The sequence below is a fragment of the Bos taurus genome, chromosome 18 (genome assembly GCF_002263795.3).
Source record: "Bos taurus isolate L1 Dominette 01449 registration number 42190680 breed Hereford chromosome 18, ARS-UCD2.0, whole genome shotgun sequence".
NCBI lineage: Eukaryota > Metazoa > Chordata > Mammalia > Artiodactyla > Bovidae > Bos > Bos taurus.
The window spans coordinates 52,691,708-52,714,030 of NC_037345.1; the positions used below are offsets into that span (position 1 = coordinate 52,691,708).

A 22,323-nucleotide genomic window follows, 5' to 3' on the forward strand; every position below is an offset into this window, starting at 1 on the left:
CTCATCTCCAGGGGGACCCCGAGGGTGAATCCTGGCTCAGAACGGTGCCAGGCTGTGGCAGCCATAACTGTTGGGGTGCCATGAGCACCCTCAGGGCTGCCTGTGCCAAGGACCCAGGCAGAGTCTTGGTGTGTGGTGTGCCTGCCTTCCTGACAGACTGGGTACTGGCTCACCCACTTTGTCGGTGAGGGGACTGAGGCCCCTGGGTGTCCCTGCACTCCCAGGAGTTGGCACCCCACATTCCCAGGTTTCCTCTTATTTGTTTATTTGCATGGGTGTTCTCATCAGTACTTCTAGGAGAGGAGCCCTGGGGCTTAGAAGCTCTGCCACGGTGCCCTGCAGAGCGAGGCAGGGCATCCAGGAGGTCCCAGGAGGTGTGTACAGAGCTCCACCTGTGTACACAGGTGCGTGTGCACACGCTGCAGGTTCCACCCCTCAGGCAGCTGCTCCACTCCCTCTCCTGCTGTGCGTCAGCCCCCGCACCCACTTCCCTAGGAGAAAGCCCCAAATCCTCATCCCACAGCCTTTGGCAAGACCCGTCAGTGTACCCCACAATTGCTTGGGGTTCTCACTGCTTCCACTGAGACCACCTGGGCCAGGCTCCTCATTACCCTGGGGTCCCCACTCAGCCTCCTCCCTGGTCTCCTGCTCTTCCCCTCACCCATTCACTCCTCATCCAGCAGCCAGAACTTTTCTTGTTTCTTTTTTTGTTACCCTGCGTGGCATGTGGGATCAAACCCATGCTCCCCGCAGTGGGAGCATGGAGTCAACCACTGGACCACCAGGAAAGTCCTGAGCAGCCAGAGCTTTGTGAAGCACACACCTGACCCTGCTCACTTGTTCAGAACCTACCATGACTCCCCAATACCCTTGGGAGAAGAGCCCAGGCTGCTAACAGTGCTGAACACTTGTGGGGAGGGGGCTTCCTAACCTTTACAGCCTCATCTTCCTTGCTGTAACTAGCTGTGACCTCTTATCCTCTGGCACTGTTCCCTTACCTGAGACATGCCTCTAGGCACACAACCCTTCATCTTACCCTATGCATGCTCCAGGTTGTAGCTCCACAGCTCCTCCAGGAAGCCCTTTCTGACCACCTCCTCTGGGACAGACACCCCCCCCCCCCCACCGCCCCCGCCACCAGCTTCCTGGTCGCACATCCCAGCTCTGCCCGCTAAAGGTCATCACTACCTGGACTGAGCCCTGTGAGTCTCAGAGCTGCCTTGGCCATTGCTGTGTCCATGGCACAGAGGAGTCACTGAATGTTTGCTGAGTGCATGTTTGCACAATTCGGACTCTCACAGGCACACATCCAGAAGTATAGACCTAGATGGGACCTGTTTTAAAGACACCAGTGGAGAGACTAACATACAGTAGGTCAAGAAATGTTCCCTGAGCCCTTCCCCTGGACACTGCTCTGAGCAGTGGGGGAGTTCTGTGCACACAGTAGGGGTCAGAACAAGCCCAGGCCTGCCCTCGTGGGGCTCAGAGCCCCAAGCTGAGGGTTTCTGATGCGTCCTTTCAGTCATTTACCCAACAAAAGCTTTGTGAACCCTGACATTTCATGGGGCAGAAGGGAAGCAGGTGGACTAACTGGCCCTACGCATAGGAGCCACTATTCAACATTTTTTACCACGAGGCAAGTTCTAGTCTAGCTGTACGTGGTTCTCTTCATTAAATTTCGGTACCCAATGGCCCCGTCACCTTGCGGACCACGGCTCTTGCCTCATCTCCACTGCTTCCCCAGCAGTCCCTCACGACCTTGCTGTTCTCTGAACATGCCGTGCGTGTTCCCACCTCCGAGCCTTTGCACTTGCCATTCCTTGTGCCTTGAACACTCTTAACCTAGACATGCACATGGATCCTTCACCATTTCAGGTATCTGCTCAGATGTCACCTCAGACCCTCCCTGAACTTCCAAACCCAAATGCTACCCTCATACTCAATCCTTGTATCCTGCTTTAATCTTCTGTAATACTATCGTCACCATGCTTATCTCTTTTCCAGCTGTCTCTTCCCCCGGCTTGGATTTCACTGCCATGATGGCAGGGGCTTTTTACTATTGTGTTGGTTGCTGTGTCCCCAGCTTTTGGAAGAGTGCCTGGTATTATTACCCTGTGTGCAATAACTCTTGTTAGTCATAGTTCACAAGAGCAGATGAGAAAACTGAAAAACCAGAGAAATTAATTTGTCCAAAGTCTGACAAAGTAATGTGACATAAAGTGCTAGAACAGTGCCTAGCACATGGAAGAGCTCTATACAAGTGTCAACTATTATTAGTATTTAATCCTCACAACCATCATATTAGACCCATTTTACAGAAGGGGAAACTGAGGCTCAGAGAGATGAAGTCAGTTTCCTAAGATCTAGTAAGTGCGAGACCTAGGATTGTAACTTGGGCAGCCTGATTCTGAACCTTCAAATCATAGCCTTCTAGCAATGCCCTTGTCATATGCAGACTAGAGCCTGCAGGCCCAAAACAGCATTTTGAATTTTTCTGTAACTTTGACGTGTTTTAAGTAGTTGGAGAAAAATCTCAATATGTTGTTTGACATGAAAGTTAAAATTCAATTTGCAGTGGCTTATAATATTTTATTGGAGCACAGTCATGCTCATTGTTTCTGTATGGTCTTTGGCGCCTTTTGTGCTATGGCAGAGAAGGAAATGGCAACCCACTCCAGTGTTCTTGCCTGGAGAACCCCAGGGACGGGGGAACCTGGTGGGCTGCCATCTCTGGGGTCACACAGAGTCGGACACGACTGAAGCAACTTAGCAGCAACTTAGCAGCAGCAGTGCTATGGCAGAGTGGAGTTTTGAGACGTCTGATCCTCAAAGCCTAAAGCAGAACAAATTTGCTATCCAGCCATTGCAGAAAATGTCTGCTCCCTATTTGGCTTTAGAGCAGTACTCCAACTTAAGCTGACTTCATATCACCAGAAGGCTTAAGGCCACACCTTGAGAACTACAGTGGACTCTCCTGCCTCCCATGAGCAGTTCCAGGGCTGGCTTGGGTGCCCTGGTACCCAGTGCAGGCTCTGGCACACAGCAGGTGCTCAGTAAGTGTATGTCAACTGAATCAGTGAGTCCATGTGGGCCATGAAGAGAAGAGGTGGAACACTCAAAATTTTCACAAGCAGACACAGTATGTCAAACCTGGGCTCTGTGACCTGAGGGTGCTTGGTGTCCAAGCTGTGACCTAATGAATAGGCTTGACATGATCTAACCAACTGGCTGCCCCTCTTTGAGCCTCAATCTCCTCTTCTCTCTATTAGTTCCAATTATCTCACCTTTCTCTGATGCTGGTGCAAGGTGTGAGGCATTGGTGAGGCCCCCAGGTAAGCCCAGGGATCAGGCACTCAACTCATGTACCCTGGGGTCTATGCTGTTATCTTTCCCAGACAGTTATTGAGCCTTTGAGCTGAAAGTGTTGTGGGCTGTTAGAAAACCTAAGGGACCTATGGGGAGGAATGAAACATCCATCCATTCATTCAGTAAACATTATTGGGCACCTACTGTTTTTCAGGTGCTGTTCTAGGTGCTGGGGATACAGCAAGGAACAAAACAGACAAATCCTAGAGTTGACACCGTAGCTTTAAATGTTTCAGTATCTTCAACGACTGACTCAGTTGAAGGAACTGAGGTGTAGAGAGACCATGGAAGTTTCGAAAAGTTTATCATCAGGGCAGCTATGGAGCCCTGGTAACCTCCTGATCCCGAAGCTTCCTTCCAGCCAGAGAAACAGGTCAAGGCCGGTTGGCAGACTTGGGGAGGCTGGTCACAGTTTCCTAATTTGCTACATGGGTAGGTTAGGTAGTGGCTCCAAGCGGACTCAGTGGTCTTGGCCTGGGTAATGGGCATCGTCGCTGGTCGGGCCCCTCGGGTGAGCCCAGCCTCCTCTTCCCGGCCGGCCCCACCCCCGAAGCCACGTGACGCGTGGGGGTTTTCCCGTTCCCCTGGCGTGACGTAACGACGGGGTGAGGGCCAATGAACGCGCAGGCCGGCGGCGCCGGGGAATTCCGCCGCCCCGCCCCCGCCCGCCGCCCGCCCGGCCCGGCCCGGCGCCCCCCGCAGCCCCGGGCGCCGCGCGTCCAGCCCGGCCTGAGGCCCCAGCCCCTGCGCCGCTCTCCCGACCCGCGATCGTCCGCCAGACCGTGCCACCTGGCCGCTCTGCCCGCCCGCGTGTGTGTGTTTTGGTCTGGGCTGGCCTCCGGGCCGTCAGTCCCTACTGGTTGGGCCATGCCGAGTCGCCGCGTCGCCAGATCGTCCGCTGCGCCGGAGCTCGGGCCCTTGGGTAAGCGGGGCCAGGGATCAGGAGAGGAGTCTGGGGTGGGACTGGAGACGCGGGAGTTCTGGGGGTCCCGGAGTAGTCTGGGAGTTCCTACAGGAGTCCAGGGGTTCTGCGGGGAGAGTGTGAGGGTTTGGGGACACTATATCAAAGGGAAGGAAGGAGGCAGAGGATGGTGACCGGGTCCGGTCCAAGGTAAGAGAGAGGCGTCCCACTATAGAGTGAGAAGGGGGCGGGGCCTGACCCTGAGGCAAAGAAGGGGGCGGGACCCGACGACAGAGGGGAGGGGCGGGGCCTGACTCCGAGAAGGAGGAGCGGAAGCCGTTCCTGAGGGATTGGGCGTGGCCAGACGCAGAGAGGGAGAAAAAGGAGGGGCCTGGCTCCCAGTAGGGGGCGGGGTCTTAGATTAGTGCGATGAGGGGGGCGGGGCCTAACGCAAAGAAGGAAGCAAGCTCTCGCCTACTCAGAGTAAGAGGCGGGGCTTACGGTGATAGGGGGCGGGGACAGACTCGGATAGGGAGAAGGGGCGGGGCCTGACTCTGGCAGAGAGCGAAGGGGGAGGGCCTGTTCTGAAAAAAAGAGGGCGGGGTCTGACTCAGAGAAGAAAGAGGAGGTGGGGCTTGCCTCAGGAGAGAAGTGGCAGGGTCTGAGAGGGAGAAGACTGGCTTGACAACTGGAAAAGTGAAGGGTAGGGTCTGACCCTGAAATAAGGGAGGGGGTTGGGGCTTTTCTAACTGAGGTTCATAAGGGCTCCTTCAGGCCCTTCTCAGCCTTTTTAACGGAGAGAAGGAGCAGGGTCTGAGTGTGACGAAGGGTAGGGTGACTGAGAGAAAGTAGAGAACCTGTCCACGAGTTAAGGAAGTAAGTAAGGCCAGACCAGGCAAGCCAAGAGTGAGGGGCCTGACCCAAAGAGGCGGTGCCAGAAGAGGAACGGGGTGGAGCTTGGAAGATTCCCTGGTTTTCCCGCCGCATCTTCATCACCTCCTGAACATGCTTCCTTCCCTGCAGGGTCCGCTGATCTCTCCTCGCTCTCTCTCGCCGTTTCCAGGACCACGGGTGAGCAGCCCTCCACAGTTGCTGCCCGTCTGCACTCTCAGGACGGGGCAGAGGGAATCCTATGGAGGTGGCATTGTGCACGCCTCTGTCTGGGGGGTTTTGCAGAGGTCCACCTCAGCTTTCCTCAGCCTGTGTCCCTCCCTGCCCGTTGAGATGGGGGTCCCCAGATGCCCCTACCTCCCAGGTGATAAGGAGCTGGGCAAGTATAACCACTTACTCGCTTTCGAAGAGTCCTCTTTAGAGATTAACTATCATAGTGCAGAAGGTAATAATTATATACTGGTGCCACCACCCCTTCACTGTGTGAATGTCTGTCTGCAAGTCATTTCCCCTCTCTGGGCCTCAGTTTTTCTCATCTGTAAAATGGGCATAATATGAATGCCTCCCTTTTAGAGGGACCAAGATGAGTCAATGAGCTGATAACAGCTAAACAGTACCAGTATTAAAACAATGACAATATTAAAGCAATATCTGGCACACATTTAAGGATCACCCAGAGAGTTGAAGCGACTTGGCAGCAGCAGCAGCAGAGAGCTGTTAAAAACAAATCTTTGGGCTCCACCTCCAGAATTTCTGATTCAGTGGGTCCAGGATGAGCTCTGGAAATGTGCATTTCTAGCAAGTTCTCAAGAGATACTCAGAACCACTAGTCTATACTGCCCCTCCATTTGGTGCCATCCAAAATTCATGGGACTTCCCTGGTGGTACAGTGGTTGAGACTCCACACTTCCACTGCAGGGGGCATGGGTTCGATCCTTGGTTGAGCAACTAAGATCCCACGTGTCATTCAGCAAAAAAAAAAAAAAGCACCCAATCAATATACAGCGCTGACCAAGGAAATACAGAACCATGGCCAAAGGATGACATCCTTTCTCATAAGTGTGCTGGAATTTGCAGGTCAGGAATTGAATCCGTGGCCCCTGAGGGCTGGGTCTGAACCTCTCTCTGGAGGTAGAATCTTGGGATGGACCCCAGAAGTGCTGGCATGGCTGTGGAGGAGGGCCTGTGGATTCTCTAACAGATCTCTGAGTGGGAGACTCTGAAAGGTGGGAGCTGCACTGGAAACAGGTCCTCCCAAGCACTGCTTCTGGGAAGGAACAAGGCTGAGATTTTTCTGACCCAAGACCTAGATCTTTGGTTTCAATTAAGAGTAATTTTTGCCATAATCCATTCAATAAATATTGAGTGCCTATTCCTTACCTGGCCCTGTGCTAGGCAGTGCTGAGGACTCAGCAGTAACTGAGACAACCCTGGCTGTGCCCTCATAGTGCTCCGTGGAGGCAGCTAGGTACACAATGAATTAACTGTAGGATTGTAAAATGTGATAAAGGCTATAAACAAATCTTGGGATCAGTGACACCTAAATAGCAAGGTGGGGATGGGAGAACTGAGATGGAGGGAAATTTTCCCTCATTTTGATGGACCAGACACATACTGAGCCCTGGGTATAGTGGGGAGGGGCAGACGTGTTTCCTCCTCTCTGGTGCTCACAGTCTACAGCTGATACGAATCACTGTAATATAAGGTCATGCCAAATCCTAACGAGTGTCATGAAAATGATAAAACCAAGGCACCTAACTATGGGTGACTGGAGTGGGGGTTCTGGGGGTTACTTTGGATAAAGGAGTCAGGGAAGACCTATCTAGGAGGAGACATTTGAATGGGGACCTGAAAGTGGAGGAGGCATACAAAGAACTGAAGGAAGGGCATTCTGGCAGAGACTAGCCTGTGCAAAGGCCCCTGAGGCAAGTGGTGAGAAAGACAGCTGCTCAAGTGTGCTTCAGTGCCACCTGAATGGTGGCAAGTTTGTGTAGGAGGTTGGTGGGGGTAGGTTGGTATTTGAGCAGACGCTGAATAAGGAGAAATCCCTAACATTTCCTGACTGAAAGAGGATTTTAGATAATAATAATTAAAAAAAAACAACTAATAACTAAGCTTTATGAAGGGCCTGAAGTGTTCAGACTCTATACTAAGCAATTTCCCAGTGTGCTTCTAAATCCTCATGCTAATGCCTGAGATACATCAGAGCTCGTTTTATAGAGAAGGAGGCTCAAGAGAAGTTAGGCGATTTGCCCAAGGCAACACAGCCAGCAAGTGACAGCTGGGATTCAAACTGACATTTGTGTGACTCCACACCTGATATTCTGATATGATGTCTTCCAACCTCCCCATTTTATAGACAGACAAACTGAGGCCTAGAGAGCAGAAGCAATTTCCCCAAATTCATAAAATAATGTCTCTGACGCCTTACCCAACACTAGCCAGCATTTCTGTATCACCTACTATCATGGCAGTTCTCAGTGCTTCCTGCGTATCAGCTCATTTAATTTTCACAACAGGCCCACAAGAGGGGCATTATTATTATGTCCCATTTTATAGATGAAGAAACCAAGGCACAAGAAGAGGTTAAGGGACTTCCCCTGGAGAAGGAAAAGGCTACCCACTCCAGTATTCTGGCCTAGAGAATTCCATGGACAGTCCATGGGGTCACAAAGAGTTGGACACGACTGAGTGACTTTCACTTCGCTGGTGGTCAGTGGCTAAGACTCTGCACTCCCAATGCAGGGGGTCGGGGTTCCACCCCTGGTCAGGGAACTAGATCCTACATGCCACAACTAAGAGTTCACATGCCTCAACTAAAACATCCCAAATTCTAAACAACAACAACAAAAAGTTAAGTAATGGGCTCAAGGCCACATTAGCACATAGCAAGGAATAGAGCCAGGATTTGAACAGAAGCACTCCAGAGCTTCAGTCAAATTTGCCCGGGCCTCAGTTTCCCCTCGCAGCCTGGGATCTCCTTGAGGGCTCAGACACAGGCTAAGTCATCTTTGGAGCCCCAGGTTATCCAGCACGGACGCCTGAGAAGGTGTTTCCAAGTTGAAGTGACTTGACGTTGGCCCTGCCACTGAGTGACAGTATGTCCCCTCCTCTCTCCCAGACTCAGTGTCCCGATCTACCAAGTAGGGGTGTCTTCCTCACCTTGCTGACTTCACAGATCACATGAGATAAGAAGTGTAGGAAGACTGCTTGCTTTCCAAGGAGCAAAGGTCTGGCTGCCAGGAGCCACTCCCAGAGAGTGGAGGAGGAGGACAGATCTGGCAGCTGAGCAGCTCGGCAATAATCCAGCCGCCAGTCGCCAGCGCAGGCCACCGTGGATGGGGCACCTGGACCCCGCCCACCCTCCCTGGCTGTGTGACCCTCCAGGCTTGCTTGCTCCCTCAGGACTCCTGTTGTTCTACGTCTGTGGAATGGTGGGAGGTTGGTTTCGATCCGCCATGGTCCCTTCCAGGGCTGAGCTTTCCTGAGGAGGTGATAAGGGGCTTCCTCAGCATTGCTGTTATTCCCTCCTTAGGAAGTAGGGGTGAATCCTGGATCCCGGGTGGGCACCACTGGGGGACCAGCATGGGATGCAGAGCAGGTGGTTGCTTGAGGGTGGAGGATCAGCCTCCCTGGAGCTTCAGACACCAGCAAGTGATATCTTGGGGTCTCGGGTGGGCTTTAGGGAGGGGTACACCCTCACATTTTGTTCAGAATCTTTTTTTTTTTTTGCTGAGCTGTAGAACTTGTGAGATCTTAATTCCCCAACCAGGGATCGAACCTGGACCCTTGACAGTGAAAGCACAGAGTTCTAATGACCAAACCTCTAGGGATTTCCCTTGTTTAGAATCTTAGGTGTCCCTTTTTTTTTTCCCCTGGTGATAAAACCCTTGGCTTTTCATCAGATTTTCAACAATGTTTCATAATCCCTGGTCTAAATGTTTTGAGGGGAGGCATTTGAGGGTAGCCTAACCCTAGGAAGCCAGGAGTGAGAGATGGGGGTTGGGGCTTAATATCCCAGGATTTCTCAGGATGGAGGAAGAGGGAAGGGTTCCAGGAGGGGAGGGGGTTGGGGGGGTCTGTCTTAAAACATGAAAGTCTTGACCACTTTCTGGACCTCACCTTTCTTACCTTTCTCTTTCTCTTCCTTCCACAGATGAACTGGGTAAGTATCACAGGGTGGTCTGGGTGGGGAGGCTTAAGAGTCCCAAGTGCTCACAGAGGGGGATCTTGGCTTTCCTTGTTGGCAGAGAGGTCACAGTGTGACTTCTGGGACTGCTGGGGGATTTTAACAGTCATGTGCTCCCAGGGTACTTAGCAGCACTTGTGAAAATTCAGCATATGCCAGCTGCCTTTAATATTAGTTACTATTACTACAACTTTTGTTCATTCCTTGAGTGCATTATATGGAGCACGTGCTGTGGATTCGGCCCCAAACCGAAGCCTTTGCCCTCTTGGAGCTTATACTCTAGTGGCAGAGACCAAAGGAAAAGGAATAAAGAACAAAATGATGTTAGATCAGGCTAAGGCTTCTGAAGGAAATAAACAGGAAGGGGCCTGGGGAAAATATGTTAGATCAGGCCTTTCTGAAGAGGTGAACTGAGATTGGAAGGACGAGAAGGAGCCAGCATGGTTCAAATAGGGGGACCGGGCAGATGGAGGAACCAGTACAACACCCCGAAGAGGGCCGGGCTTGGTAGGTGCAACACAAAAGAGACCAGAATGTGGTGAGAGGGGGCCGTGGGAGGCAAGAGGCCCAGGACAGCCAGGATTCTGTGGCTAAGGCCAGGGGTGTGGGTTTTGTCTTGTTTTCCTGAGATGAATGGAGTCTGGGGGGAGTTTTATATGGGGAAGCTGTTGACTGACTCGTAGGGAGATGGGAGCCACTAGAGGTTTCTGTGCACACGAGGACAGGGTCTGATATCAGATCCCTCTGGCTGTGTGTGGTGGATACACTGGAAGAGGGGAGGTGGGGACCAGGAGCCGTGATCAGATGGAAAAGGATGGAGGGCGGCCCAGGGAGGAGGCAGTGGGGGTGGGAGAAGTGGTGGGATTATACATGTATATTCAAGGGAGAGGCAGGAGAGAGAGTTCCAGGTGGTGCTAAGTGGTAAAGAATCCTGCCAATGCAGGAGATGCAAGAGATGCGGGTTCGATCCCTGGGTCAGGAAGATCCCCTGGAGGAGAAAATGGCAACCCACGCCAATATTCTTGCCTAGGAAATCCCATGGACAGAGGAGCCTGGTGGGCTACGGTCGCAAAGAGTCAGACGTGACTGACGACTTAGCATACACACACACGCGCGCAGGAAAAGTTCACGGATTGGACCTAGTGGATATGGGATCCTGAGCCACTGACAAACATGGCATCCTTCCAGCTTGATCGCTGGATGGTGATGCTCCTTTCTGAGATGAAGCTTCGGCAGAGTGGCTGTTATTGTTGTTATTAAATGGGGCAAGATGGAGGCAGGGGTGCCTGTGACTTGGTCTTACCTTGATCCAGATGAGAGGTGATGGAGGCATGGGTGCAGGAGCCGTTTCGGAGGCGAGTGGACATGAGGGTGCAGGAAAAGGAGAAACCAGGCCGACCCCCAGGGCCTTAAGAACTGGGCATGCTGGGGGTCTATTTGCAAGAAGGAAGGCAGGGGCTTTTTTGTGTATTCAGAGCTGAAGCCCCTACTCTGTGTGTGTGAAACCCACAAGAAATCTGTCTTGAAGAAACGAATGGACGGGAAATGGAGAGGGTGGCAAAAGTCAGGGGATTAAACAAGCCTTTTCTTTTAACAATCAGCGTCACCCCCAGTTTTGGCTTCTCCCGCAGAGATCATCGACGAGTACATCAAGGAGAATGGCTTCGGCTTGGAGGGGGCGCAGCCCGGCCCCGAGGGGCTGCCACGCCTGGTATCTCGTGGGGCGGCCTCCCTGAGCACCGTCACCCTGGGCCCCGCGGCGCCTCCGCCCCCTGCCACGCCGCCGCCCTGGGGCTGCACCCTGGGCCGGCTGGTGCCCCCGGCCGCAGGCGCCGGGCCGCGGCCACACCTGGTCATCACCGAGCAGCCCAAGCAGCGCGGCATGCGCTTCCGCTATGAGTGCGAGGGCCGCTCGGCCGGCAGCATCCTCGGAGAGAGCAGCACGGAAGCCAGCAAGACGCTGCCCGCCATCGAGGTAGGCAGAGGGGGATGGGCACCGGGAGTGGGGGGAGGTGGGGGAGTGGGGTGGGGACTGCGATTCTCTTGCCCCCAGGAGTCACATGCGCGAATTTCTTTATTTGTGCATTTTTATGAAGATGATGATTGTTTTTTAAATTTCATCTATTTATTTATTTTTGGCTGCCCTGTGTCTTCCTTGCTGTGGGCTTTCCCTAGTTGCCGAGCGTGGGGGCTACTCTCTAGCTGGGGTGCGGGCTTCTCATTGCGGTGGCCTCTCTTGTTGTGGAGCAGGGGTTCTAGGCCCTCAGACTCAGTTGCTCCACAGCATGTGGGATCTTTCCGGACCAGAGATTGAACTCCTGTCCCCTGCACTGGCAGGCAGATTCTTATCCACTGCGCCAAGGAAGAAGTCCCTATGGTGGTTATTGTTGTTGTTGCTACTGCTGGGGTGGATGATACCACTGTTGTGTGTGTGTGTGTGTGTGTTAGTCATGCTCAGTCATGTCCAACTCTGCAATGCCATGGACTGTAGCCCGCCAGGCTCCTCTGTCCATGGAATTCTCCAGGCAAGAATACTGGAGTGGGTTGCCATTTCCTTCTCCAGATACCACTGTTACTTGGCATTCAATTTAAAGAGTTTTCAAAGAAAGACCTTCTTCCTGGCAATATGACAGCATTGATCAAAATCATTGCTGTAAAGGCAGTGTAGCCTCTTGGTTCACGGTAAGAATCAGAGTGCTTGAGTTCGAATCCTGCTTGCACCATCTGCCAGCTGTGCTGCCTCGGGCAGGTTGCTCAGTCCCTCTGTGCCTTCTCTACAAAACGTGGTAACAGGGACTTCTCTGGTGGTCCAGGGGTTAGGGCTTTGTGCTTTCCTACCTGAGGGCCCAAGGCTCAATCCCTCGTTGGGGAACTAGGATTCTGCAAACTGTGTGGCATGGCAAAAAAAAAAAGTAAAGTAAAATCCCCAAACTTCTGGAAGCAGGATGGCCCATCAAAGGCAATTTGACAGCCGTTGCCAAGTTGCCCTCCTCGGGGATTGCACCCATGACTGTCTCTCCCAGTGATGTCTGAGAGGCCTGGTGCCTCATGCCTCTCCAATACGGAGCCTTCTTGTATTTCTGGATCTTTGCCCAAGTGTCTGTGGACCCTGAATTGTGTCCTCACCATCCCACTAGGGCTGAATCCAGGCCCAGCTGCTCCCTGACCTCCAGCTTCCTCCCTGGTGACCAGTTCTCAGTCCCCTCCAGATTTCCCTCCCCGTTTCACTAAGGCAGCCAGAGAGGTGCTGGTAAATTACACATCTGCTCCTCTCCCCTGCTTAGAATCCTCCTTTGTCTCCAGAGTGCCCTCAGGAGGAGGCCCAAGATCCTTTAAGACCTTTGCTTATTTCTTTTTTTTAAAAAAGATTTATTTATTTATTTAACTGTGCTGGGTCTTAGTTGCAGCATGTGGGATCTTCCATCTTAGTTGTGGTATGTCGGATCTAGTTCCTTGACCAGGGATGGAACCCAGGCCTCCTGCATTGGGAGCGTGGAATCTTAGTCACTGGACCACCAGGGAAGTCCCTCTAAGACCTTTCCTGGTCCAGCTTCTGCTGCCCACTCGCACCCAGCCCCCTCACTCCCCACCATCCGGCCATCAGGCCTTTGCTACTGCTGTTCCTCCTGCCTGAAGTGCTTTCCACATGCAGCCTTAAGTTCAGTTCAGTTCAGTCCAGTCGCTCAGTCATGTCCGACTCTTTGCGACCCCAGGGACTGCAACATGCCAGGCCTCCCTGTCCATCACTAACTCATGGAGTTTACTCAAACTCATGTCCATTGAGTTGGTGATGCCATCCAACCATCTCATCTTCTGTCATCCCCTTCTCCTCCAACCTTCAATCTTTCCAAGCATCAGGGTCTTTTCCAATGAGTCAGTTCTTCACGTTAGGTGGCCAAAGTATTGGAGTTTCAGCTTCAGCATCAGTCGTTCCAATGAATATTCAGGATTGATTTCCTTTAGGGTGGACTGGTTGGATCTCCTTGCTGTCCAAGGGACTCTCAAGAGTCTTCTCCAACACCACAGTTCAAAAGCATTCTTTAGAGTCCAATTCTCACATCCATACATGACTACTAGAAAACCCATAGCTTTGACTAGACGGACCTTTGTTGGGAAAGTAACGTCTCCGCTTTTTAATATGCTGTCTAGGTTGGTCATAACTTTCCTTCCAAGGAGCAGGTGTCTTTTAATTTCATGGCTACAGTCCCCATCTGCAGTGATTTAGGAGTCCAAAAAAAGAGTCTCTCACTGTTTCCACTGTTTCCCCATCTATTTGCCATGAAGTGATGGGACCAGGTACCATGATCTTAGTTTTCTGAATGTTGAGTTTTAAGGCAACTTTTCCACTCTCATCTTTCACTTTGATCAAGAGACTCTTTAGTTCTTCACTTTCTGCCATAAGGGTGGTGTCATCTGCATATCTGAGGTTATTGATATTTCTCCCAGCAATCTTAATTCCAGCTTGTGTTTCATCTAGTCCAGCAGTTCTCATGCTGTACTCTGCATATAAATTAAGTAAGCAGGGTGACAATATACAGCCTTGACATACTCCTTTCCTGATTTGGAACCAGTCTGTTGTTCCATGTCCAGTTCTAACTGTTGCTTCTTGACCTGCATACAGATTTCTCAGGAGGCAGGTCAGGTGGTCTGGTATTCCCATCTCTTTCAGAATTTCCCACGGTTTGTTGTGACTCACACAGTCAAAGGCTTTGGCATAGTCAGTCACCCCCATTTACCTGTGCGGCCTCAGCCCACCTCAGGGATGCCTGTTCTGATCCCTGTGCTGGTGCCAGCTTCCTCCTGTGAGATGTTTCCGTCTCTTCTCCCTCAATGCCTCTCTCTTTATTTAATTGGAGGATAATTGCTTTATAATGTTATGTTGGTTTTTGCTGTACAACAGTGTGAATCAGTCATAATTATATATATATATATATATATCCCCTCCCTCTTGAGCCTCCCTCTCACCCCACCCTTGCCTCTCTCTTTATATAGACATTTATAGAGGGCAATTTGAAAGTGAGTTGGAGGTATGGTACTTCACTCAAAATGTTTCTGCCTGTATCTCTCAAAAGCCATGACTTGTTCTTTGCAAGGTAGGACCTGTATAATGACAACACTCTTATCACATACTAGAAATGTAATATTCGTGCAACAATATCTTCTAAGGTTAAGTCCATAGTCTACTGATCCCACTGACCCCAGATATCCTTTATAGTTTTTCCCTTTGGTCCACTTGTTTAATATCCAGTCTAGTCCAGTCCTGCCTTTAGTCGTCAGGTCTAAATGTTTGTGTACCCTCTCAATTCATACATTCAAACCCTGACTCCAAAAGTTGGAGTAGGAAATGGCAACCCACTCCAGTATTGTTGCCTGGGAAAATGCCATGGACAGAGGAGCCTGGCGGGCTGCAGTCCGTGGGGTCCCAAAGAGTCACACATGACTGAGCACACGAAACTCTCAGGTGATGGTGGTAGGAGGCGAGGCCTTTGAGATCAGTGCCCTTACAGATGAGGTCCCAGAGAACGCCCTCAGCCTTCCCCCATCTGAGGACACGGTGACAGAGCCTGCGCCCAAAAGAGGCCCTCACCAGAACCCAGCCAAGGTGCTGGCACCTTGATCTTGGACTTCCAGCCTCCAGAATCCTCAAGAAACAAAGACAGCCATCTTCGGTGTGACTGGGTTTGTTTCTCAGGCTGCCTTTGCATTTCGGGACGGGGATGTTTATGGAGGACAGAAAAGGTGTCATTTTTTGTTGTTGTTTATTTGGCTACGTGACAGCTTAGTTGTGGCCCGAGGAATCTTCGATCTTCACTGCGGTGTGCAGGCTCTTTAGTTGCCTCATGAGGGATTTTTTAAGTTATGGCACGTGGATTTTTAGTTGCAGCACGTGGGATCTAGTTCCCTGACCAGGGGTCGAACCTGGGCCCCCTGCATTGGGAAGTGCGGAATCTTAGCCACTGGACCACCAGGGAAGGTGTTTTGTAGTATGTCCCACATTCTGGATGTATTGGCTGTTTCCAGGTTAAATCAGGTTATTAATTTTGGCGGGAATACCCCAGTGGTGAGGCCGTGGTCCTCTTAGAGTCTGACATCCTGGCACGTGGGGTGGCAGTTTGTCCTAATATCTGACGCTGAATCAGATCTCATGGCTAAGGTGGTTTATTACTCAGCTCTGGTTACCCTCAAAATCCCACAGACTGGGTGCCTTGAACCACAGGAATTTATTTTCTCATGATTCTGGAGGCTGGAAGGCCAAAACTGAGCTATTAGCAGGGTTGGTTTCCTCTGAGGCCTCTCTCCTAGGCTTGTAGATGGCCGCCTTCTCTCTTTCCTCACTTGATCTCTCCTTTTTGTCCACACTGGTGTCTCTTTGTGTATCCAAATTACCTCTTCTTGTTCAGTCACTCAGTTGTGTCTGACTGTTTGCGACCCCATGGACTGCAGCATGCCAGGCTTCCTTGTCCTTTACCATCTTCTGGAGTTTGCTCAAACTCATGTCCATTGAGTCAGTGATGTCATCCAACCATCTCATCTTCTGTCGTCCCCTTCTCCTCCTGCCTTCAATCTTTCCCAGCATCAGGGTCTTTTCCAATGAGTCAGTTCTTTGCATCAGGTGGCCAAAGTATTGGAGTTTCAGCTTCAGCATCAGTCCTTCCAATGAATATTCAGGGTTGATTACCTCTTCTTAGAGAATGGCAACCCACTCCAGTATTCTTGCCTAGAGAATTCCATGAACAGAGGAGCCCTGCAGAGGCGGGCTACAGTCCACAGGGTTGCAAAGAGTCAGAGACAACTGAGCAACTTTCACTTCAGAACAGAAGGCCAAGAGGCAGGTTGGATTAGTCCTCACCCTAAGTGAAAGTGAAAGTGTCAGTCACTCAGTTGTGTCTTTGCGACTCTGTGGACTGTAGCCCGTCGGGCTCCTCTGTCTGTGGGATTTTCCAGGCAAGAATACTGGAGTGGGCTAGCCATTCCCTCCTCCAGGGGATCTTCCCAACCCAGGGATCCAACTTAGGTCTCCTGAATTGCAGGCAGATTCTTTATCGTCTGAGAAATCAGGGTAGTCCCCCCCCTAAGGGCTGATTAATTTACTCACCTCTCTAAAGGCTTGCCTGGAAAATCCCATGGGCAGAGGAGCCTGGTAGGCTGCAGTCCATGGGGTCTCTAAGAGTTGGACACGACTTCACTTTCACTTTCACTTTTCCCTTTCATGCATTGGAGAAGGAAATGGCAACCCACTCCAGTGTTCTTGCCTGGAGAATCCCAGAGACAGGGGAGCCTGGTGGGCTACCGTCTATGGGGTTGCACAGAGTCGGACACAACTGAAGTGACTTAGCAGTAGCAAAGGCTATAAGGCTTCGCAGGTGGTGCTAGTGGTAAAGAATCCACCTGCCAGTGCAGGAGATGCAAGAGACTTGGGTTCAATCCCTGGGTCAGGAAGATCCCCTGGAGGAGAAAGTGGCAACCCACTCCAATAGTCTTGCTGGGGGGAAATCCCATGAATGGAGGAGCCTGGCGCGCTACAGTCCATGGGGTCACAAAACAGTCAGACACGACTAAGCACAGCACTTACAGGGTCTGTGTCCCTGGGGCTAGGGCTTCAACATACGAATTTTGGAAGTGTGCAGTTTAGCCCATAACTGGTAGTGACTCACTTCCTTGATGGTCCAGTGGTTAAGACTGCATGCTTCCACTGCAGGGGCACCAGTTCAATCGCTGGTCAAAGAACTAAGAGCCCACAAGCTGCATAGCGAGGGAAGAAAAAGCTACCAAAGTGATGAATAATTCTCAGTCTAAATGAAATTCGGTCCTCTCTCAATTAACATAGCCATTGCAGTTTTTGACACTTCAGTGTATTTGGAAGTTATGGGAAAAAATGTGTGCGTGTGCGCTCAGTCGCTCAGTCGTGTCCAACTCTTTGCGACCCCATGGACTGCCGCCCACCAGTCTCCTCTGTCCATGGAATTTTCCGGCAAGAATACTGGAGCGGGTTGCATTTCCTATTCCAGGAGTTTACCTGACCCAGGGATCTCCTGCATTGTGGCACCTGGGAAAAAAATGCTATATATGTAAAACGGAAGGAGGTTCTGGCTTCTGACTTTTTCAAACAGGCTTGTCATCAATGTGAATGCTGGCAGGATATTCAGAAGTCTTATAGGATTTGTGTGGGTCTGTCCTGGTATCACAGGCTGGGTAGCATCTCTGGCCCTGTGTACTGCCTGCTGTGTCTCAATCACCAAAATTGTCACCAGTATCAAAACACCCCCCCTAGAGGGCAGTACTCGTCCACTGAGACACACCTGTTCATTGTAGTTTATAGGCACCAGCTTTACCTGTTCACTTTCCCTGGTGGCTCAGCTGGTAAAGAATCCGCCTGCAATGCAGGAGAGCTGCGTTCGATCCCTGGGTTGGGAAGATCCCCTGGAGAAGGGAAAGGCTACCCACTCCAGTATTCTGGCCTGGAGAATTCCATGGACTGTATAGTCCATGGGGTCCCAAAGAGCTGGACACGACTGAGCAACTTTCAACTTTCACTTTTCACTTTACATGTTCAGATCACACTTTTTAGAGGTTCTGTGATACCAGCAGAGCCCTGCGAGTGACCCAGGAAAACCAAGTGGGTCTGGGCCCTGCCTCACAGGGCTGGTACCTGTCTGCTGCTCCATGTAGCTGCTGAGTAGAATTCCAGCCCCAGTTGTCATAACTTCCTTTTTAAAAAGGAGAACCTGGAAATCTGGAATAACATGATGTCTCACACCTTTTAAATGTAGGCTCCAAATTTTCCCCAACTTCTTTTTTTTTTGGCTGTGCTACACAGTGGTCAGGACCTAAGTTCCCTGACCAGGGATCAAACCTGTGCCCTCTGCAGTGAAAGCGCAGTCTTAACCACTGAATATCAGGGAAGTCCCTTCCCCAACTTTAAAAAAAAATTTTCATTTTATTGAATTATAGTTGATTTACAATATCGTGTTAATTTCTGCTGTATATCAGTGATTTAGTTATATATACATATGTATATATTTATACATATATTCTTTTCTATTGAATATAGTTCCCTGTGTTATCCAGTAGGACCCTGTTGTTTATCCATCCTACATATAATAGTTGGCATCTTCTAATCCCACACTCTCAGTCCTTCCCTCCCCTACCCCGCCCCAACTTTTTATTTTGAAAAAAAAAATCTTTTAAATCTTTTTTCTAGGTTTCTTGTTTGTTTCTTTCTTTGAAGTATAACTGATATACAAAAACTATACACTTATTGTACACATTTTGATGAATTTAGAATGAAAACAATTGCAATCTCCAGAAAAAGTAAAAAAATAGTACAACAACCACCTGTGCACACTTCACCTGTATTCACCAGTAGACCTCAATTTGCTATATCTGACCCTCTTTCCATGCACACAAACATACGTACACATGCATAGTGCTCACACACACACAGATATGCACGTTGCTTCTTTTGCAGACCCATTTACAGATGAGTTGTAAATATCATGTTATTTCACCTGTAGATACTTCAGGGGGCATCTTCTAAAAATAAGCTCCTGCATGGCTGCGACACTGATTACTATCCCCCTAGAAAAGAGTCAGTAATATTGCATAATATCATCTAATATCCAGTCCATGCTGGAATTTACAAATTGTTCCCCCCCATATTTTTTTTAAGATCTGTTGCTTGATTGACTTTTGGCCATGCTGGGTCTTTGTTCTGCACGGGCTTTCTCTATTTGTGCTGAGTGGGGGCTTCTCTTCGTTGTGGTGCTCTGGCTTCTCCATTTGGCAGCTTCTTTTCTGGTGGAGCACTGGTTCTAGGCTTGAGGGCTTCAGCAGCTGTGATGCACCAGCTCAGTAGCTGCAGCTCACTGGCTCTAGAGCACTGGCTCAGTAGTTGTGGTGCTTAGCTGCTTCGGGCTTAGTTGCTCCAGGCATGTAGGATCTTCCTGGACCAGGGATAGAACCCATGATCCCTGCATGGGCGGGTGGATTCTTAACCACAGGGAAGTCCCTCAAAATGTGTTTTATAATGATTTCTCCCTCCTCAGTCTAGGGTCCTATGTTGCATTTGGTTGTCTCTGGAGTCTCTCGCCTCTATTTTTTTGGAAATTGAGTTGTATTTGATCAAATATTAAGTGTGTAGCTCTAAGAATTTTGACATATGTATATGTTATTTAACTACCAGCAGATCAAAATACATTTTTTGTTCTTTTTGTTCAAATATGACACCTATCTTTTTTTTTTCTTTTTTGCTGCTCTGGGTTTTAGTTGTGGTGTGTGGGATTTAGTTCCCCAACCAGGGATCAAACCCAAGCCCCTGTATTAGGAGCACAGAGTCTTAGTCACTGGCCCACCAGGGAAGTCCTCACTCATCTTTTTATTGTCTTTCATGACATAGATATGTCTGAATGGATGACCTGCAGTTAGGGCTTGTTTGACATTTCCTCATGATTAGATTCTGGGGTTGCACAGAGCCTTCTTTATGGTCCAACTCTCACATCCATACATGACTACTGGAAACATAGCTTTGACTAGATGGACCTTTGTCAGCAAAGTGATGTCTTTGCTTTTTAATACACTGTCTAGGTGCATCATAGCTTTCCTCCCAAAGAGCAAGCATCTTTTAATTTCGAGGCTACAGTCACCATCCACAGTGATTTTGGAGTCTAAGACAATAAAAATCTGTCACTGTTTCCAACTTTTTCCCCTTCTATTTGCCATGAAGTGATAGAACTGGGTGCCATGATCTTCGTTTTTGGAATGTTGAGTTTTAAACCAGTTTTTTCACTCTCCTCTTTCACCCTCATTAAGAGGCTCTTTAGTTCCTCTTCACTTTCTGACATGAGAGTGGTACCATCTGTGTGTCTGAGGTTGTTGATATTTCTCCTGGCAATCTTGATTCCAGCTCCTGATTCATCCCAACAGAGGATGCCTGTGCTCTGTTGGCCCCTTACTGGTGATGCTGACCTTGATCGCCTGGTTAAGGTGGTGTCTACCAGGTCTGCCCACTATTAATTAGCTATCTGTGGACCACACTTGGAGACCTTGTGTGCATCCATTTTTTTTAAGACGAGTGGCCAAAGACAGTGCATCTGTGGGTCAGCTCTCATGTTATGAGGTCCCCGGGTTGGAAGCTTTGGGTTTAGGATCTAAAAGAGGTCTTCAACCAACACACTTCCATCGTTGAGGGGGAGAGAAGGTACCAGAGGAGGCTTGGATGGGTGCAGGTGTCTGCGATGGGACCTCAAGAGCACCGTCTTCCTGCAGCTCCGGGACTGTGGAGGGCTGCGGGAGGTGGAGGTGACCGCCTGCCTGGTGTGGAAGGACTGGCCTCACCGAGTTCATCCCCACAGCCTCGTGGGGAAAGACTGCACGGACGGCGTCTGCAGGGTGCGGCTCCGGCCTCATGTCAGCCCTCGGCACAGGTACCTGACCCCTGACCCCTTATGCTTGGTCATGGAGATTTTGAGGGGCTGAGGATCACCCCAGAAAACCTTAGGGCTGGGGCAGCTTATCCAGACTCTCCCCACTGCATTGCCTAGATGGGGAAACCAAGGTCTGGGAACAGTGGAGGGTCTCATTTAGGCCTGGAATCCTGCTGCATGCACATTCACATGCATTATATTTATCCCCACTTTGTAGAGGAGAAAACCGAGGCTCAGAGAAGTAAAGGGGCCCAGATAGCCAGTGGCAGAGCTGGGATTTGACTCCAGACCTGACTTAACTGCAGGGCCCATTCTTTCTTTCACTTTATAATTTATATGTTTTCAATTTAAAAAAGTAAAAGGTTCAGAAAGGGTGTGCAGTGAAAAGTGAATTTCCTTCCATCTTTGGTCCCCTAGTCACCAGTGCCCCTTCTTGGAGGCAACTAAAGAGCTGCTATGCCTATATGTATATATAGGCGTATATATATGACAATGTATATATATATACATTGACATATATACAATGACAACAATATATATGACAAATATATATAGATATTTGTCATTCCCTTATGAATGGTAGAGACAGTTGCACCTTGTTTTTATGTTTTAATACATCAGAGAGATAATTCCTATTTAGAACTGTCCTATCCTTTTTACTGGCTGCATAGTATTCCAATGCATGGATGTTAACAATTAATCGAATGTGTTCTTATTAATGGACACTCATTCCAATCTCTTGTTGCTCTGTTACTATTATTCATGAACGGTTTCAAATATACCCTTCTCTAGGATAGATTCCTAGAAATGAAATTGTTGGCCCCACATCTGTGCATTTATACTTTTAGCGATTTATAAACTTAATGAACATGTAAATTCTGTGAGAGCAGAGATTTTATCTCTTTTGTTCCCTGATGTATCCCTCTGTTCCCTGTGCCTAGCACAGTTCCTGGCACACAGTAGGTGCTCAGGAAATCTTGGTGGAATGAATGAAAACTGCCATGTTGTTTTCCAGTACGTGATCACTTGGGTGATTTACAGTCCCTCCAGCAATGAGTGAGAGTGCCTGATGCTCTACAACATCACCTACAGAGGGTATTATCCAGCGTTTTGATCTCTGCTGTTTTGGAGAGTTTTTTTTTTTAATTGATATCACATTTGAGTTTAATTGGCAGTTTTCTTCTTATAAATGAGGTTAACTGATACTTTCATGTGATAAAGATAAGGTGTGCTCCCAAGTTCTCTCAGGAATCCTCCATACCCCTAAGGGTTTGAGCCCCAGTCCCCTCCCAGTGCTGGGAACCCTGGGCCTGAGGCGGCTTCGGCCTCTGAGGGTGTGAGCCCCACAGCAGCATCTGCCAGAGCCGTCTTGTGGGTCAGGGTGACACCTGCCCTCTCAGGAGTGCCTCCCATCACCCCTTCCCCCACTCAGCTTTAACAACCTGGGCATCCAGTGTGTGAGGAAGAAGGAGATCGAGGCTGCCATCGAGCGGAAGATTCAGCTGGGCATTGACCCCTACAACGGTGAGTCCCTGTGCCTAGCTCAGCGTCCC

General features: G+C 49.8%; 1 protein-coding gene across 1 annotated transcript in view; it reads left to right on the top strand.

Annotated features, from left to right (window-relative positions):
• Positions 1 to 3,966: 3,966 nt before the first annotated feature.
• RELB (RELB proto-oncogene, NF-kB subunit) overlaps positions 3,967 to 22,323 on the top strand; it is a 28,482-nt gene continuing 10,125 nt past the window's right edge. The window contains exons 1-6 of the mRNA XM_002695167.6: positions 3,967 to 4,288; positions 5,291 to 5,338; positions 9,315 to 9,323; positions 10,979 to 11,322; positions 20,613 to 20,770; positions 22,203 to 22,294. Coding sequence (XP_002695213.3) covers positions 3,982 to 4,288; positions 5,291 to 5,338; positions 9,315 to 9,323; positions 10,979 to 11,322; positions 20,613 to 20,770; positions 22,203 to 22,294 — 958 coding nt within the window. The 5' untranslated portion in view covers positions 3,967 to 3,981. The remainder of the gene's footprint in view (positions 4,289 to 5,290; positions 5,339 to 9,314; positions 9,324 to 10,978; positions 11,323 to 20,612; positions 20,771 to 22,202; positions 22,295 to 22,323) is intronic.